Here is an 18,204-nt window from a genome sequence, read left to right on the forward strand (position 1 = left end):
CCACATGCATAAAAGTTGCAACACATGCAAAAGTTGCCTCACACAAAACTTGCACATACTCAAAACGCACCACACATAAAACTCGCCCCGCGCAAAACTCGCTACACTAACCTGTCACATGCAACTCGACACACAAAAAGTTGCTACACGCATGTCGCCACACAAAACTCATCTCACAAAAGTCGCTACATGCATGTAGCCACATGCAACTCAACACACACAACTTGACACATGAAACTCGCCCTAAAACACACACAAGTCTGGTATTATCCTTCAAATATAAAAATCTGATTAATAAGCAGACAAACTACAAGAGCAACAAATGTACCATATAGGAAATACGGCAGCTGCCAGTCACATGACCTGTCTATTATGTGTATGTGTGAGCTAATATATACTGCCAGGGGGAGGGCTACCTGTTGGCTGGGGATTTATCAGGCTGCCAATTTAGCTTACAAATACTGAGGTAAAAATACAGACCAAATAACGTGTGAACGAGGTCTAATACAGGAGGAGATGACATACAGATATATACTATACAGGGGAGATGACACACAGATATATACTATATACAGGAGAGATGACACACAGGTATATACTATATACAGGAGATGACACACAGGTATATACTATATACAGGAGGAGATAACACACAGGTATATACTATATACAGGAGGAGATGACATACAGGTATATACTATATACAGGAGGAGATGACATACAGGTATATACTATATACAGGAGGAGATGACACATATATACTATACACAGGGGAGATGACACACAGGTACATACTATATACAGGGGAGATGACACACAGGTACATACTATATACAGGGGAGATGACACAGGTATAGACTATATACAGGAGGAGATGACACACAGGTATATACTATATACAGGGGAGATGACACACACATATATACTATATACAGGGGAGATGGCCCACAGGTATATACTATATACAGGAGGAGATGACACACACATATATACTATATACAGGGGAGATGACACACAGGTATATACTATATACAGCAGGAGATGACATACAGGTATATACTATATACAGGATGAGATGACACACACATATATACTATATAGGGAGATGACACAGGTATATGCTATATACAGGAGGAGATGACACACTGGTATATGCTATATACAGGAGGAGATGACACACTAGTATATACTATATACAGGAGGAGATGACACACACATATATACTATATACAGGGGAGATGACACACAGGTATATGCTATATACAGGAGGAGATGACACACTAATATATACTATATACAGGGGAGATGACATACAGGTACATACTATATACAGGGGAGATGACACACAGGTATATACTATATACAGGGGAGATGACACACAGGTATATACTATATACAGGGGAGATGACACACAGGTATATACTATATACAGGAGGAGATGGCACACAGGTATATACTATATACAGGAGGAGTTGACACACAGGTATATACTATATACAGGGGAGATGACACACACATATATACTATATACAGGGGAGATGACACACAGGTATATACTATATACAGGAGGAGATGACACACACATATATACTATATACAGGGGAGATGACACACGTAAATACTACATACAGGAGGAGATGACACTGGTATATACTACATACAGGGGAGATGACATACAGGTACATACTATATACAGGGGAGATTGTTGTGAATTTGCTTTTTGCTCCCTCTAGTGGTTACTAGTTTTTTGACTCTGGTTTTTCTGTCATTCCTTTTATCCGCACCTGGGTCGTTAGTTAGGGGTGTTGCTATATAAGCTCCCTGGACCTTCAGTTCAATGCCTGGCAACGTAGTTATCAGAGCTAGTCTGCTGTGCTCTTGTCTACTGATCCTGGTTCCAGTTATATCAGCTAAGTCTGCCTTTTTGCTATTTGTTTTGGTTTTGTATTTTTGTCCAGCTTGTTCCAAATCTATATCCTGACCTTTTCTGGAAGCTCTAGGGGGCTGGTGTTCTCCCCCCGGACCGTTAGACGGTTCGGGGGTTCTTGAATTTCCAGTGTGGATTTTGATAGGGTTTTTGTTGACCATATAAGTTACCTTTCTTTATTCTGCTATCAGTAAGCGGGCCTCTCTGTGCTAAACCTGGTTCATTTCTGTGTTTGTCATTTCCTCTTACCTCACCGTCATTATTTGTGGGGGGCTTCTATCCAGCTTTGGGGTCCCCTTCTCTGGAGGCAAGAAAGGTCTTTGTTTTGCTCTACTAGGGGTAGCTAGATTCTCCGGCTGGCGCGTGTCATCTAGAATCAACGTAGGAATGATCCCCGGCTACTTCTAGTGTTGGCGTTAGGAGTAGATATATGGTCAACCCAGTTACCACTGCCCTATGAGCTGGATTTTTGTATTCTGCAGACTTCCACGTTCCTCTGAGACCCTCGCCATTGGGGTCATAACAGTTTGCCAGGCCAGTATTAAATGTTTAATGCATTGCAGAAGAGGGATTATAAGAAAGAAGATTCTGAGTTTTTTTTTTTTTTTTTCTTCTTCCCCTTTACCTCAGAGTGGCTATGCTTGCTGCAGACATGAATGTCCAGACCTTGATTACAAGTGTGGACCAGCTGGCTACTCGTGTGCAGGGCATACAAGACTATGTTATCAGAAATCCTAGGTCAGAACCTAAAATACCGATTCCTGAACTGTTTTCCGGAGACAGGTTTAAGTTTAGGAATTTCGTGAATAATTGTAAATTGTTTTTGTCCCTGAGACCCTGTTCATCTGGAGATTCTGCTCAGCAAGTAAAAATTGTTATTTCGTTCTTACGGGGCGACCCTCAGGATTGGGCTTTTTCGCTGGCGCCAGGAGATCCGGCATTGGCTGATCTTGATGCGTTTTTTCTGGCGCTCGGTTTACTTTATGAGGAACCCAATCTTGAGATTCAGGCAGAAAAGGCCTTGCTGGCTATGTCTCAGGGGCAGGACGAGGCTGAAGTGTATTGCCAAAAATTTCGGAAATGGTCCGTGCTGACACATTGGAACGAGTGTGCACTGGCCGCTAATTTTAGAAATGGCCTTTCTGAAGCCATTAAGAATGTTATGGTGGGTTTTCCCATTCCCACAGGTCTGAATGATACTATGGCACTGGCTATTCAAATTGACCGGCGGTTGCAGGAGCGCAAAACCGCAAATTCCCTCATGGTGTTGTCTGAACAGACACCTGATTTAATGCAATGTGATAGAATCCTGACTAGAAATGAGCGGAAAATTCATAGACGCCGGAATGGCTTGTGCTACTACTGTGGTGATTCTACACATGTTATCTCAGCATGCTCTAAACGTATAGCTAAGGTTGTTAGTCCTGTCACCGTTGGTAATTTGCAACCTAAATTTATTCTGTCTGTAACTTTGATTTGCTCACTGTCATCTTATCCTGTCATGGCGTTTGTAGATTCAGGTGCTGCCCTGAGTCTCATGGATCTCTCATTTGCTAAGCGCTGTGGTTTTACTCTTGAACCATTAGAAAATCCTATTCCTCTTAGGGGTATTGATGCTACACCATTGGCAGCAAATAAACCGCAGTATTGGACACAGGTTACCATGTGCATGACTCCTGAACACCGCGAGGTGATACGTTTCCTGGTTTTACATAAAATGCATGATTTGGTTGTTTTAGGGCTGCCATGGTTACAGACCCATAATCCAGTCCTGGACTGGAAGGCTATGTCAGTCTCAAGTTGGGGCTGTCGTGGTATTCATGGGGATTCCCTGCCTGTGTCTATTGCTTCTTCTACGCCTTCGGAAGTTCCGGAGTATTTGTCTGATTATCAGGATGTCTTCAGTGAGTCTGAGTCCAGTGCACTGCCTCCTCATAGGGACTGTGACTGTGCTATAGATTTGATCCCAGGCAGTAAATTTCCTAAGGGAAGACTGTTTAATCTGTCGGTACCTGAACATACCGCTATGCGTTCATATATCAAGGAGTCTCTGGAGAAAGGACATATTCGTCCGTCTTCTTACCCTCTTGGTGCGGGATTCTTTTTTGTGGCAAAAAAGGACGGATCTTTGAGACCTTGTATTGATTATCGGCTTTTAAATAAGATCACTGTCAAATTTCAGTATCCTTTACCGCTGTTGTCTGACTTGTTTGCCCGGATTAAGGGTGCCAAGTGGTTCACCAAGATAGACCTTCGTGGTGCGTACAACCTTGTGCGCATTAAGCAAGGTGATGAATGGAAAACCGCATTCAATACGCCCGAAGGTCATTTTGAGTACTTGGTGATGCCTTTTGGGCTCTCCAATGCGCCTTCAGTTTTTCAGTCCTTTATGCATGACATTTTCCGGAAGTATCTGGATAAATTTTTGATTGTTTATCTGGATGATATTTTGGTTTTTTCTGATAATTGGGATTCGCATGTGGAGCAGGTCAGGTTGGTCTTTAAAATTTTGCGTGAAAATTCTTTGTTTGTCAAGGGCTCAAAGTGTCTCTTTGGTGTACAGAAGGTTCCCTTTTTGGGGTTCATTTTTTCCCCTTCTGCTGTGGAGATGGACCCAGTCAAGGTCCGAGCTATTCTTGATTGGACTCAGCCCTCGTCAGTTAAGAGTCTTCAGAAGTTCTTGGGCTTCGCTAACTTCTACCGTCGTTTTATCGCTAATTTTTCTAGCATTGTGAAACCTTTGACGGATATGACCAAGAAGGGCTCCGATGTAGCTAACTGGGCTCCTGCTGCCGTGGAGGCTTTCCAGGAGTTGAAACGCCGGTTTACTTCGGCGCCTGTTTTGTGCCAGCCTGACGTCTCACTTCCCTTTCAGGTTGAGGTGGATGCTTCGGAGATTGGGGCAGGGGCCGTTTTGTCGCAGAGAGGCCCTGGTTGCTCTGTTATGAAACCTTGTGCCTTTTTCTCTAGGAAGTTTTCGCCTGCCGAGCGAAATTATGATGTGGGCAATCGGGAGTTGTTGGCCATGAAATGGGCATTTGAGGAGTGGCGTCATTGGCTCGAGGGTGCTAAGCATCGTGTGGTGGTCTTGACTGATCACAAAAATCTGATGTATCTCGAGTCTGCTAAACGCCTTAATCCGAGACAGGCCCGCTGGTCATTGTTTTTCTCCCGCTTTGATTTTGTTGTCTCGTATTTACCAGGTTCAAAGAATGTGAAGGCCGATGCTCTTTCTAGGAGCTTTGTGCCTGATGCTCCTGGAGTCGCTGATCCTGTTGGTATTCTTAAAGATGGAGTTATCTTGTCAGCTATTTCTCCGGATCTGCGACGTGTGTTGCAGAGATTTCAGGCTGATAGGCCTGAGTCTTGTCCACCTGACAGACTGTTTGTCCCGGATAAGTGGACCAGCAGAGTCATTTCCGAGGTTCATTCCTCGGTGTTGGCAGGTCACCCGGGAATTTTTGGCACCAGAGATCTGGTGGCCAGGTCCTTTTGGTGGCCTTCCTTGTCAAGGGATGTGCGGTCATTTGTGCAGTCCTGTGGGACTTGTGCTCGAGCTAAGCCTTGCTGTTCTCGTGCCAGCGGTTTGCTCTTGCCCTTGCCTGTCCCGAAGAGACCTTGGACACATATCTCCATGGATTTCATTTCTGATCTTCCGCTATCTCAGGGCATGTCCGTTATCTGGGTGATATGTGATCGCTTCTCCAAGATGGTCCATTTGGTTCCTTTGCCTAAGCTGCCTTCCTCTTCCGATCTGGTTCCTGTGTTTTTCCAGAACGTGGTTCGTTTGCACGGCATCCCTGAGAATATTGTGTCAGACAGAGGATCCCAGTTCGTTTCCAGGTTCTGGCGATCCTTTTGTAGTAGGATGGGCATTGATTTGTCGTTTTCGTCTGCTTTCCATCCTCAGACTAATGGACAGACGGAGCGAACCAATCAGACTTTGGAGGCTTATTTGAGGTGTTTTGTCTCTGCTGATCAGGACGATTGGGTGACATTCTTGCCGTTGGCTGAGTTTGCCCTTAATAATCGGGCTAGTTCCGCCACCTTGGTTTCGCCTTTTTTCTGCAACTCTGGTTTCCATCCTCGCTTTTCTTCGGGTCATGTGGAGCCTTCTGACTGTCCTGGGGTGGATTCTGTGGTGGATAGGTTGCAGCAGATCTGGAATCATGTGGTGGACAACTTGAAGTTGTCACAGGAGAAGGCTCAGCGCTTTGCCAACCGCCGCCGCGGTGTGGGTCCCCGACTACGCGTTGGGGATTTGGTATGGCTTTCTTCCCGCTTTGTTCCTATGAAGGTCTCCTCTCCCAAATTTAAACCTCGTTTTATTGGGCCTTACAAGATATTGGAAATCCTTAATCCTGTGTCTTTTCGTCTGGATCTTCCTGTGTCGTTTGCTATTCACAATGTATTTCATAGGTCCTTGTTGCGGCGGTACATTGTGTCTGTAGTTCCTTCTGCTGAGCCTCCTGCTCCGGTGTTGGTTGAGGGCGAGTTGGAGTACGTGGTGGAGAAGATCTTGGATTCTCGCCTCTCCAGGCGGAGGCTTCAGTACCTGGTCAAGTGGAAGGGCTATGGTCAGGAGGATAATTCCTGGGTGGTCGCCTCTGATGTTCATGCGGCCGATTTAGTTCGTGCCTTTCATGCCGCTCATCCTGATCGCCCTGGTGGTCGTGGTGAGGGTTCGGTGACCCCTCACTAAGGGGGGGGTACTGTTGTGAATTTGCTTTTTGCTCCCTCTAGTGGTTACTAGTTTTTTGACTCTGGTTTTTCTGTCATTCCTTTTATCCGCACCTGGGTCGTTAGTTAGGGGTGTTGCTATATAAGCTCCCTGGACCTTCAGTTCAATGCCTGGCAACGTAGTTATCAGAGCTAGTCTGTTGTGCTCTTGTCTACTGATCCTGGTTCCAGTTATATCAGCTAAGTCTGCCTTTTGCTTTTTGCTATTTGTTTTGTTTTTGTATTTTTGTCCAGCTTGTTCCAAATCTATATCCTGACCTTTGCTGGAAGCTCTAGGGGGGCTGGTGTTCTCCCCCCGGACCGTTAGACGGTTCGGGGGTTCTTGAATTTCCAGTGTGGATTTTGATAGGGTTTTTGTTGACCATATAAGTTACCTTTCTTTATTCTGCTATCAGTAAGCGGGCCTCTCTGTGCTAAACCTGGTTCATTTCTGTGTTTGTCATTTCCTCTTACCTCACCGTCATTATTTGTGGGGGGCTTCTATCCAGCTTTGGGGTCCCCTTCTCTGGAGGCAAGAAAGGTCTTTGTTTTCCTCTACTAGGGGTAGCTAGATTCTCCGGCTGGCGCGTGTCATCTAGAATCAACGTAGGAATGATCCCCGGCTACTTCTAGTGTTGGCGTTAGGAGTAGATATATGGTCAACCCAGTTACCACTGCCCTATGAGCTGGATTTTTGTATTCTGCAGACTTCCACGTTCCTCTGAGACCCTCGCCATTGGGGTCATAACAGTGGAGCTTCTTACAATCCATGAGTCTTATTGCTTATTGGGGGTGGTGGCTGCAGTGAAGCGGGGTCACAGGGTCTCAGCTGGCGAAGGCAGGAGCGGAGCGATGCTGTGGACCCCAGACTGGGAGAAAGGGGTGTTCGGATGTGCAGGGGCTCTGCTGACATTTTGTGAAAGCCTGGAGCCCCGTACTTCCATGGTTTACTTTGCGGTAGACTCTGGGAAAATGGCCGCTGGGAGGCGGCACATGTGCCGATGGAGATCTTGGCACTGAGATCTCATCTCTCGAGATATTGGTGCAGAGATCTCCATCTGTGCATGCGCTATCCCCGGGAGCTCTTTTCCCGGAGTCCACCGCAATGTAAACCATGGAAGTGAGGGGGACCCAGACTTTCACAAAATGTCAGCGGAGCCCCCGCACCAACGAACACCCGCAGTGTCGCACCTCCAAACACTCCCTCATTCCAGCCTGCAGCTAAGCTCTTGCATCCTCCAGCAATGACCCTGGGACCCTGCTCCACCGCGGCCGGCAAGGTATATTCGCATTATAAGAGGCACCCCCATTTTCCCCCCAAATTTGGGGGAAAAAAGTGCATCATATAATCTGAAAAATATGGTATCTCCTGCAGGTCTGAATAAATTAATATTACAGACATCAACCACACACAGCTTAGAGATGTATCATGGCATATGTGTAATGGTTTCATGTAGGTTATCACAATCCTGTTTGAAGTTAGTTGGTTTTATAAGAAATTGAAAATTCTGAATAAAAGGAAACTCTGCTGTTATTGTACAGAAATTCACACTTTTCCCTCACTGCACATTTAATGTTGTTGATTATACGAGCGAAGTTTTGCCAGAAAGACCGGACCTGGTCTTGTAGGGACAATATGAGAACATTCAGCAGCACAGAAGGGAGAGAAGGGAGATTGCAAAATGGTGAGCACACAATTGTTATAGGGCCGGACTACACCACCGATAAAGCAGCCACAACCGGTGACTGAGAAGAATCTGTGACTTCTCTGCATTTAGTGGTTACCACTCACCTGGGTAGTCATATGTAGGAATCTCCTCCTTACACCACTCATCACCCCTCACATATGTCTCTGTAGTAGTAATATGGGTCAGATCTTCACCCTGAAACAAGTATTGTAAAAGTCACAGACTGATGGAGAAGTCACATCTATGATCAGCTCTAATCCTGCCATCTCCACCGTTCTCATTACACAAGTATAAAACATATAATACTGGTGGATAAAACAAGACTGAGCACAAGACCTTCACACCCGTCTACACATCATAGGGGAGGTCTCATGACACCTTCTCTCCATCTACCTGATGATCCCGAGGAACATTGGAATCTTCCTGTTTACAGTCCTGTGGAAGAAGAGGACGGGGACATCTCTCTGGTGTTGTCCTCTTACTGGATAGATCTGGAGGAAACACATACAGGGACTGAATTCATTCTTTACATACAGATAATTATTGGCCGTGTGTATTTAGTCCTGTCTATTACCTGGTGATGTGAGGGGCTGGGGAACCTCCATCATGACGTCCTTGTACAGATCTTTGTGTCCTTCTAAATATTCCCACTCCTCCATGGAGAAATAGACAGCGACATCCTGACACCTTATAGGAACCTGACACATACAATGATACCGTAATCCCCCCCAATCCCTTCATAGCGTTACTTTATAATGTCCCAGCATTCCCAGCAGTGTCACCTCTCCAGTCAGCAGCTCAATCATCTTGTAGGTGAGTTCTAGGATCTTCTGGTCATTGATGTCCTCATGTATCAGGGGGTGAGGTGGAGGTCCCATGATTGTGCTCAGGGGTCTTCCCCATCCCTCAGACAAAGGGTCCTGACAGCGCTCACTAGAGGTCTTCTTCACTACTGTGTAATCCTGGTAATGGAGAGACACATTAATAAATCTCACTACAGACATTTCCAGAGTCCTCACCTCCCCAGTTCTGTCCATCTGTTATTCCCACAGATAAGAATGATGTAATGTGACGTCATCAGAATCTCTCACCTCTCCAGTAAGCCGGAAGAGGATCTCTAGGGTGAGGTGTAATATCCTCTCCGCCATCTTGTCTCTGTCCATATCCATCTTTGATGGGTAATTCTGAAAAATGATTTTATATGAAAGATCTTCACTGAGAGGATCCGATATTGTAGAGACCTGAATGAGAAGATGAGCCAATGTAACATCATAAAAATCCTGTGTAATAATACAATTACTGGAGATAATAAGGGAAACATATGAGGAGATTTATTATTTTGCAATATTTAGTGTAGAATAAAGACAGGCTGAATCAAGGGATGCTGAAACATCTGAACAAAAGGATGAAAGTTGTCAAAATGACGTAGGCAGGCTGACCTGAGTTTGGAAGCGTTTTACTACGACCCAATTCAGGACTATAGGTCACATCTTAAAGTCATAATAAGCAAAATGGACGTACTATGAGAACATTGCCAAGCAAAAAAGTTTAACTAGAAATCTCCTGGTGTGTGGTGGTCAATGGTAATGTCAGTTTGCCATCTTTAACTCTACCTCCTGAACCACTTTTTTCATACATGTCAGGAACAACTCATGAGTCTAAGCAACTACTGCAAATTATTAGGAGACACAATTCATCTTTCCAGATGACATCCTTTGGTACGACAGCTGGACTTAAGGAAGAAGAGTTATGCCAACTTTTAGGGCCTGTGCACACGATGCAGATTTAGTGCAGAATTGGTGCAGAACTGCACTGTGATTTACAGTACAATGTAAATCAATGTGAAAAAAAAAAAGCTGTGCACATGGTGCAGAAAAATCTGCGCAGAAACGCTGCAGATTTCAAAGAAGTGCATGTCACTTCTTTTGTGCAGTTCTGCAGCGTTTCCGCACCCCTCCATTATAGAAATAAAATCTGCACAAAAAACACACTAAAAAACGCATAAAAAATGCATAAAAAACACAGCTGCGGATTCTGCCAGGAGATGCAGATTTTGTGCAGAAAATTCTGCACCTCTTTTCTTACGTGTGCACATAGCCTTAAAGTTCAGGGACAAATATGTCACAAAATATGTCTGATGGTTCCTGTGGCAAATCAAGACCCAACATTTTTACAAATTAAGTGTTTGGGAGATGAACAGATACAAGCTGATCGGCGTTGTGAAGTTATACCTGAGACTAATAGACATTGCTTTGAATCCTGCACAGATTTTTTCCACCAACACAATCAGTTAGTAAACCTTTATAATACAGCCTTATAAAGAATGCCAAGTGCGGAATATCAGGGTGTAATAAGAGCAGACAAGACACCGGCTGGTGGCACAAAAGGAGATTTACTTCCCCCAGTGTTAGTGAAGGAGCTATTGTAATGGTTGGACAGGACTTTCTAAGCCGAGATATAATTATTCAGTGACGGAGAGAACATGTTCAGTGTATTACAGAAACACATAGATCATATGATGCTCTGCAATATCCGATAATATTGTGAAATGGCCAAGATGGCGATCACTATAATCTAACAGACTGATCCCAGCACTGCGAGGCCAACCAATAAACCAACCAATAAAATATCAGCTATGGACTTCTACACCTACCACATAATGATCAGACTACAATGGAGTCAACTTTCTCATCAGTGTATAGTAGATCTGTATGCCAAGGTGGAGAGCGAGCGTCCTTTGTACATACGACTAAAGCAAGAAATATTTAGAGTAGATGAATACATTAATTTAAGAAATGCTATTGCCAATCATGGCAACGTGGTGGACATTGGGGGAATGGATATTTTACTGGCTACATTTACAGGAAGTCCCAGATATATGCACAAGTACGCTCAGGACGCCATGACACATGTTCGCATATACGGCCATCCAGATTTGTTTATTACTGTTAGGGCCCATACATGCGAGAAACTCGGATGAGTCTCACACGTCAATGCCCGTCACTGCACCCGGCACTCAGGAGCAGAGCATGCGGCTGCATGTATTGCTATGCGGCTGCACGCTCCGATCTGAGTGCCGGGTGCAGTGCCGGGTATTAACTCATCCGAGTTTCTCGCATGTGAGTATGAGCCCTTACCTGTAACTTGGCCTGAGATAAGGGAAGAGCTTCTGAATGGTCAGTGCCCCTCTTATCACCATGATTTAAATGGAACCTGTCAGCAGGATTGTGCACAGTAACCCACGGACAGTGTCAGGTCAGCGCCGTTATACTGATTACATTGATACCTTGGTTGATGAAATCCATCTTGTGGTTGTTGTTTAATCTTTACTTACAATTTTCAGTTAATGACATTCTCGTGCTTTGGGGCGGCCTGTGAGCGGGGCTTTATGTGGTGCTCTGATTACATATTCATACTGATGGCATTTATATTTTTCAAAACATATTACATTCAGTATGTAATATAGGGGTCAGGTCAGTGAGGGACCAGTGACCTGTTAGAAGCCATCAGTATGAATATCTAAGCAGAGCACCACATAAAGATAGAATAAGTTCTGGATCAGGACTGTATGGCTGGTAAAAAAAACAGGTACCAGATAGGAAACAATACGGTCAGGAACACAGGACGGACATGGGTACTGGATCCCACAGGTGCAGGTTCAGACTGCACTGGTGAGGGTAGCGGTATATGTTAGGGGTCGAGTTCCCGCCTCTGCACAGGGGGAATCTCGGGCCATCTCCGCTGCGGTCTCCCATTCTTCTCCTGCCACAGTGGAGCCTGCTCAGCAGAGACGTCGGTCCCAGCGTCTCGCTCAGTCTGACTCTGTACAAAGAGTTACTGCTGCCTTTCCTGCTTCTGCCATTGAAGTCAGTGCTGGGCAGCGGCGAGCAGACGCTTCTGGGACTAAGTCCTGCTTTTCTCGTTCTGAGCATGCCCAGAGTAAGATCTCTCAGTGGAGATCGAGGGTCACATGATCAGATACTGCAGCTAAGGTCATTGGTCCTTCAGGAAGGTCCTGTAGGTGCTCACGCTCTGTGGCAGCCTCTCATTGGTCCTTCTAGGAAGATCCTGTATGTGCTGCAACTATTTAAGGCTCGCATGGCGGCATGGCCACGTGAGAGTGTGTTCAGGGATCCGGCTGAAGTAAGCCCCTAGAATGCTGGCACCTCCGGCGAGGAGTTTGTGTTTGTATGTGGAGCGCCCCCACACCGCCGCAGGGCCGAGGGGTACCCGGAGCCGGGCCTCTGGGTCTCTGCTCTGGGGTTGTCACAGTGGCTAGACCCGGTCCGTGGCCCTGTCTGTCAGTGGGGGACGTCCGGTGCAGTAAGTGGTGTTGTAACGGTGCGGTTGTGGGGTGCAGGTCGCGGTAAATAACGAGGACACCAGGTTGCAGTCTCTTTACCTCTTTACTGGAGATCTCTGAGTCCTCAGTCCAGAATACGGTTCACCAGGCTGCGCAAGTCCGGCCGGTCCAATGGCACCTCCAGAGTTCACTTCACAGGTGGAAATCGGTGCCTTCCTTCTTAGCGCTATGTGTTGTAGTCCTTCCCTGCTGTGCTTACGGAAAGTACCCCACAACCGTTGTGTCTGTTTCTTAAGTTCCCTCACAACTCGATTAAATGATGTTCTTCTAATCTTCCGTCCCTTCCTGATGTTACAGTTAGAACGGCACCCGTTTGTCGGATAGGCCTGGAGTTCTTCCGGGACCCTAGAGACGCCCCTCTCCCGCAATTGCCTCCCAAGACTTCATAGGTGATATGTGTTAGACAGCCCGCCTTAAACTGACTGTCCTGCCGCTGTTTAGAGTATTGCTTGAAGCTGAATGTTATAATACTCCCTCGGCGTTCCGGCCACCGGCAGTGCGCCTCAGTAGGGTGTTGCTCCGGTCTTACAGCACGACCCCTACTGGAATTCTCCTATTGCTTGATCTCGTTTCTCACTCAGCACAATCTATCTCGCTTCTAGTCCTTTCTTGGGTCCCGCCGCTTCCCGGAGCTGGCGCGGACCCGTTACGTTCTTTTCAATGCCAAACCTCTGTCAGGATCCCACCCCTGACAGAGACCCTACTGTCTCTTCCTCCACAACACCCTCTGCCACTAGGTGTTGCTTCGTCCAATCCAGTCAGCTTTCTGATCTAACTTCCTGCCTGACCCCCAGTTTACCCACTATGGTGGGGAGTGGCCTAATGAATAGAACCCTTAGCTCCCCCCGGAGGCCCGGCTGTGAAATGTATTGGTGTCTGTGATACCTGATCAGATGAACTCCTTCAGTGCCATCGGACGCACCATGGCTCCCCATAGTGGCAGAGCCACAGCACTGCAACGACCAGGACTCTGGGGCGCTGCACATGTATTCAGGGACCTGGCAGAAATAAGCCCCTAGAATGCTGGCACCTCCGGCGAGGAGTTTTGTGTGCATGCGTGACCACTGACTGCTCTCTGTTTGGGCAGTTAGCCTGTGCCTCTGTGAAGTCTAACAGGGCACAGTGCTTTGCTTTCACAGCTACTCGGTGAATTAACTGAGTTAGTCCATACCGCCATATAGTGCTGCCGTTTTCTAGCAGCAGGTACTCCTGCACGGTGGACCCCGGGCTGCGAACGCACCAATATCAATAAAAACATCTCTATTTACTCGGTGCGTTCCGCTAGCCCTAACAGAATACTAGCGCCAGGGTCTCGCTAGTAAATGGCGGACATTCAGCAATTCTTGCGGTATATCCAGCAGCTTTAGGGTAGGTTGGCGGCTCTCGAGAGCTCAACCTCAGCTGTGGATGTTACCGCAGTTGCTGTACAGGCTGCTAGCGTGGCTGCACCAAGCTTGTCCACTGCCACTCCTGTTCTGACATTATCTCGCCTCCCGCTGCCAGAAACATTTTCTGGAGATAGCAAATCTTGTAGGGGATTCATGAGTCAGTGCTCTATTCACCTCGAGCTCCTGGCTGCACGTTTTCCCACAGAGCGGGCTAAGGTGGGATTTATCGTGTCTGTCTTGTCGGACAGGGCGTTGGAATGGGCTACGCTGCTGTGGGAGCGTGGCGATCATGTGGTGCAGAGTGCTCCGCTGTTCCTGAGCACTCTGAAACAGGTCTTTTTAGGACCTCAAGTCACCCATGACACGGCGCTCCAACTGCTGGCATTAACTCAGGGTGAGTCCTTGGTCAGTCATTTTGCCGTCCGCTTTCGTACTTTAGCTTCTGAGCTGGAGAGGTCGGATAAAGCCCTTATCCCCATATTTTGGAGGGGCCTGGCTGATCACGTTAAGGACGCTCTGGCCACTAGGGAGATTCCTGCCACACTGGAGGAGTTAATAACTATCTCTACTCGAATTGACCTCCGTTTTAACGAGCGGAGGTTAGAGCGAGCCCAGTGTAGGCAGAGGTTTCGGCTGGCTCCCACCTTCGCCAAACCTCTGCAATCTCCGGTCCTGGTTCCTGAGTCACATGAGGCCAGGGAAGTGTCACGAGCGGGATCTAAGTCCCGGACTGCTTGTGCACTCAAGGTCTGTCATGTTTGCCAGCAGTCAGGAAATCTTGCCCCCAGAGGTCGAGGAAACGTCAGCGTCTAGTGGTAGTAGGTAGAGGTACACTAGACACGGCGACGTTTGCCTCCAAATTGTCCTTTAAGGGGACAATTATTATAGGCTCATCCACCCACTCGGTAGAGCTCTGCGTGGATTCTGGGGCGGAGGGCAATTTTATGTCTTCTGCCTTCGCACAACATCACGCAATACCCCTGGTTATGCAAGCTCAACCAGTAATGGTACGAGTGGTGAATGGGTCGACACTGCCCTCACAGATAACACACCAGACCATCCCTCTTACTCTGTCTATGTCGCCATCCTATTAGGAGATTATATCTCTGCTCGTCATTCCTGAGGGAATTGATGAGGTCCTTTTGGGGATACCTTGGCTACGGTACCACTCTCCTCATATAGAGTGGTCCTCAGGTAGAATTCTGGGATGGGGTGAATCTTGTGGGGTAGGTGTCAGAGGGAGTGCGTTCAGGTGGCGACTACTGAGGTACCCGCAGATCTATCCTCTCTCCCCAAGCAATATTGGTCTTATGCAGACCTGTTCTCCAAAAAGGCGGCAGAGACCCTTCCACCTCATCGCCCCTATGACTGTCCTATTGATCTCTTGCCTGGTGCTGAGCCTCCCCGGGGTCGTGTTTATCCGTTATCTCTCCTGGAGATGGAGGCAATGTCTCAGTACATTCAAGAGAATCTGGCAAGAGGGTTCATCAGGAAGTCAGTGTCACATGCTGGGGCTGGGTTCTTCTTCGTGCAGAAGAGGAATGGGGAACTGCGTCCATACATAGACTACAGGGGTCTTAACGCCATCACCGTTAAGAATAAGTATCCTTTGCCCTTGATATCTGAGCTCTTCGATAGGCTTCGGGGAGCAAGGGTGTTTACTAAACTAGATCTGCGGGGTGCTTACAACCTGATTCGCATCCGTGAGGGGGACGAATGGAAGACGGCTTTTAACACCAGGGATGGGCACTATGAATATCTGGTGATGCCATTCGGGCTCTGTAATGCCCCAGCCGTTTTCCAAGACTTTGTGAATGACATCTTCCGGGATATGCTCACCACCTCGGTCGTAGTCTATCTGGATGATATTCTCATCTACTCTCCAGATATTGACTCCCACCGGAGAGATGTTTGCAAAGTCTTCGACCTCCTACGGGCAAACTCCCTCTATGCCAAGTTGGAGAAGTGTATGTTCGAGCAGGACTCCTTACCTTTCCTAGGCTATATCATCTCCGCCCAGGGATTGGCTATGCATCCTGCCAAACTACAGGCTGTGATGGACTGGCAGGAACCCCATTCTCTTAAAGCGGTGCAGCGCTTTATGGGGTTCATTAATTATTATCGCCAGTTCATTCCGCACTTCTCAACTTTGGTAGCTCCCTTGGTTGCTCTCACGAAGAAGGGGGCAAATCCCAAATTGTGGTCTGAGGAGGTCTCCAAGGCCTTTAACTCCATCAAGTCACACTTCACTAGCGCTCCCATCCTACATCGCCCCCATGTAGATAAGCCATTTATCATGGAGGTGGATGCCTCATCTGTTGGTGCTGGAGCAGTCCTCTTCCAAAAGGATGCTCAAGGTCGGAAGCATCCTTGCTTCTTCTTTTCTAAGACCTTCTCACCAGCAGAGAGGAATTATTCCATCGGGGACAGGGACTTGCTAGCCATGAAGTTGGCTTTCTCGGAGTGGAGACATCTCTTGGAAGGAGCTCGTTTTCCCTTCCAAGTCTTCACAGATCATAAAAATTTGGTGTACCTGCAGACAGCCCAGCGGTTAAATTCTCGCCAGGCCAGAAGGTCCTTGTTCTTCTCCCGGTTTCATTTCACCCTCCATTTTCTTTCTGGGGAGAAGAACATTCGTGCCAATGCTCTCTCTCTCGCTCCGTTGTGTCATCTGTGGAGGAGGAAGAGGAGCCTCGGCTTATTTTCCCCACCGAGAGCCTGAGAACTGTGGCCCCGGTTTCGCTAGAGTCTGTGCCTCCAGGCAAGACTTTTGTACCATCCAGTTTGCGACCGGAGGTTCTCTCTTGGGCACACTCATCCAGGGTGGGTGGACATTTTGGTTCCAAAAGGACATCTTAGTTACTGGCGAGGACATACTGGTGGCCGCATATGGCTCGTGATGTCGCAGACTATGTTCGGGCGTGTGTCTCTTGCGCCAAGAACAAGTCCCCTCGGCAACGGCCAGCTGGGTTGCTTTACCCTCTGCCAGTGGCGGACAGGCCCTGGGAGATGGTCGGGATGGACTTTGTGGTGTGCTTACCCAAGTCTCGTAGTTGCACCATTATCTGGGTGATCACCGATCATTTTTCCAAAATGGTTCATTTGGTGCCTCTTCCACGGCTACCTTCTGCACGGTCTCTGGCAGCCTTGTTCATCAAGCATATCTTTCGCTTACACGGTATGCAGGACAAGATTGTCAGTGACCGGGGTCCACAGTTTGCGTCTTGATTCTGGAGGGAGCTTTGTCGTTTACTCAGTATTGAGTTAAATCTCTCCTCGGCTTATCATCCCGAGACGAATGGGTTGGTTGAGAGAACCAATCAGACTCTGGTCACTTATTTACGACATTTTGTTTCTGCCAGGCAGGATGACTGGGCATCCTTGTTACCGTGGGCAGAGTTTGCCCTTAACAACGCTGTAGCTGACTCCACCGGTCAGACTCCTTTCCTCCTTAATTACGGCCAGCATCCGCGGGTTCCTGTGCTTATGCCCGTGTCCTCTGCTGACTCCAGGGTGGCAGACTGGGCAGTGGAGGCACGAGACATTTGGGACCGCACTCAGGATGCCATCCGGGCCTCCAAGGAGAGAATGAGGTCCTCCACTGATGCACATCGGTGCCCTGCCCCGACCTTTGCTCCTGGCGACTTAGTGTGGCTCTCCGCTCGTAACATCAGGCTGCGTGTTGAGTCCACTAAGTTTGCTCCTCGCTACTTGGGTCCCTTCAAGGTCCTCGAACAGGTTAATCCTGTGATCTACCGTCTAGCCCTTCCTCCACGCCTAGGTATCACCGATACCTTTCATGTGTCCCTCCTTAAGCCCGTATACATGTCCCGGTTTTCTGAGTCATCTGCTGGGACATCGGGTTCGTCTACGGACGATTACGAGGTGAACGCTATTTTGGGGTGCAAGGTCGTTCGTGGCAAAAAATTTTATTTGGTGGACTGGAAGGGTTACGGTCCTGAGGATAGGTCCTGGGAGCCTGCTGAGCACATTCGGGCTCCGCAGCTCATTACTGCCTTCGAACGTAGCGAGGCCCAAGGAGGGGGGGCCCTAGGGGGGGTAATGTTAGGGGTCAAGTCCCCACCTCTGCACAGGGGGAATCTCGGGCCATCTCTGCTG

At 47.6% G+C, this 18,204-nt stretch overlaps 1 protein-coding gene across 1 annotated transcript in view; it reads right to left on the reverse strand.

Annotated features, from left to right (window-relative positions):
* The window catches only part of LOC143767671 (uncharacterized), a 60,504-nt gene that overhangs the window by 32,831 nt on the left and 9,469 nt on the right, over nt 1-18,204 (reverse strand). Inside the window, exons 2-6 of the mRNA XM_077256147.1 lie at nt 9,426-9,575; nt 9,117-9,296; nt 8,909-9,032; nt 8,728-8,825; nt 8,439-8,529 (exon numbers count right to left, since the gene is read on the reverse strand). Coding sequence (XP_077112262.1) covers nt 8,439-8,529; nt 8,728-8,825; nt 8,909-9,032; nt 9,117-9,296; nt 9,426-9,503 — 571 coding nt within the window. The 5' untranslated portion in view covers nt 9,504-9,575. The remainder of the gene's footprint in view (nt 1-8,438; nt 8,530-8,727; nt 8,826-8,908; nt 9,033-9,116; nt 9,297-9,425; nt 9,576-18,204) is intronic.

The sequence above is a fragment of the Ranitomeya variabilis genome, chromosome 4, assembly GCF_051348905.1.
Source record: "Ranitomeya variabilis isolate aRanVar5 chromosome 4, aRanVar5.hap1, whole genome shotgun sequence".
Taxonomy (NCBI): domain Eukaryota; kingdom Metazoa; phylum Chordata; class Amphibia; order Anura; family Dendrobatidae; genus Ranitomeya; species Ranitomeya variabilis.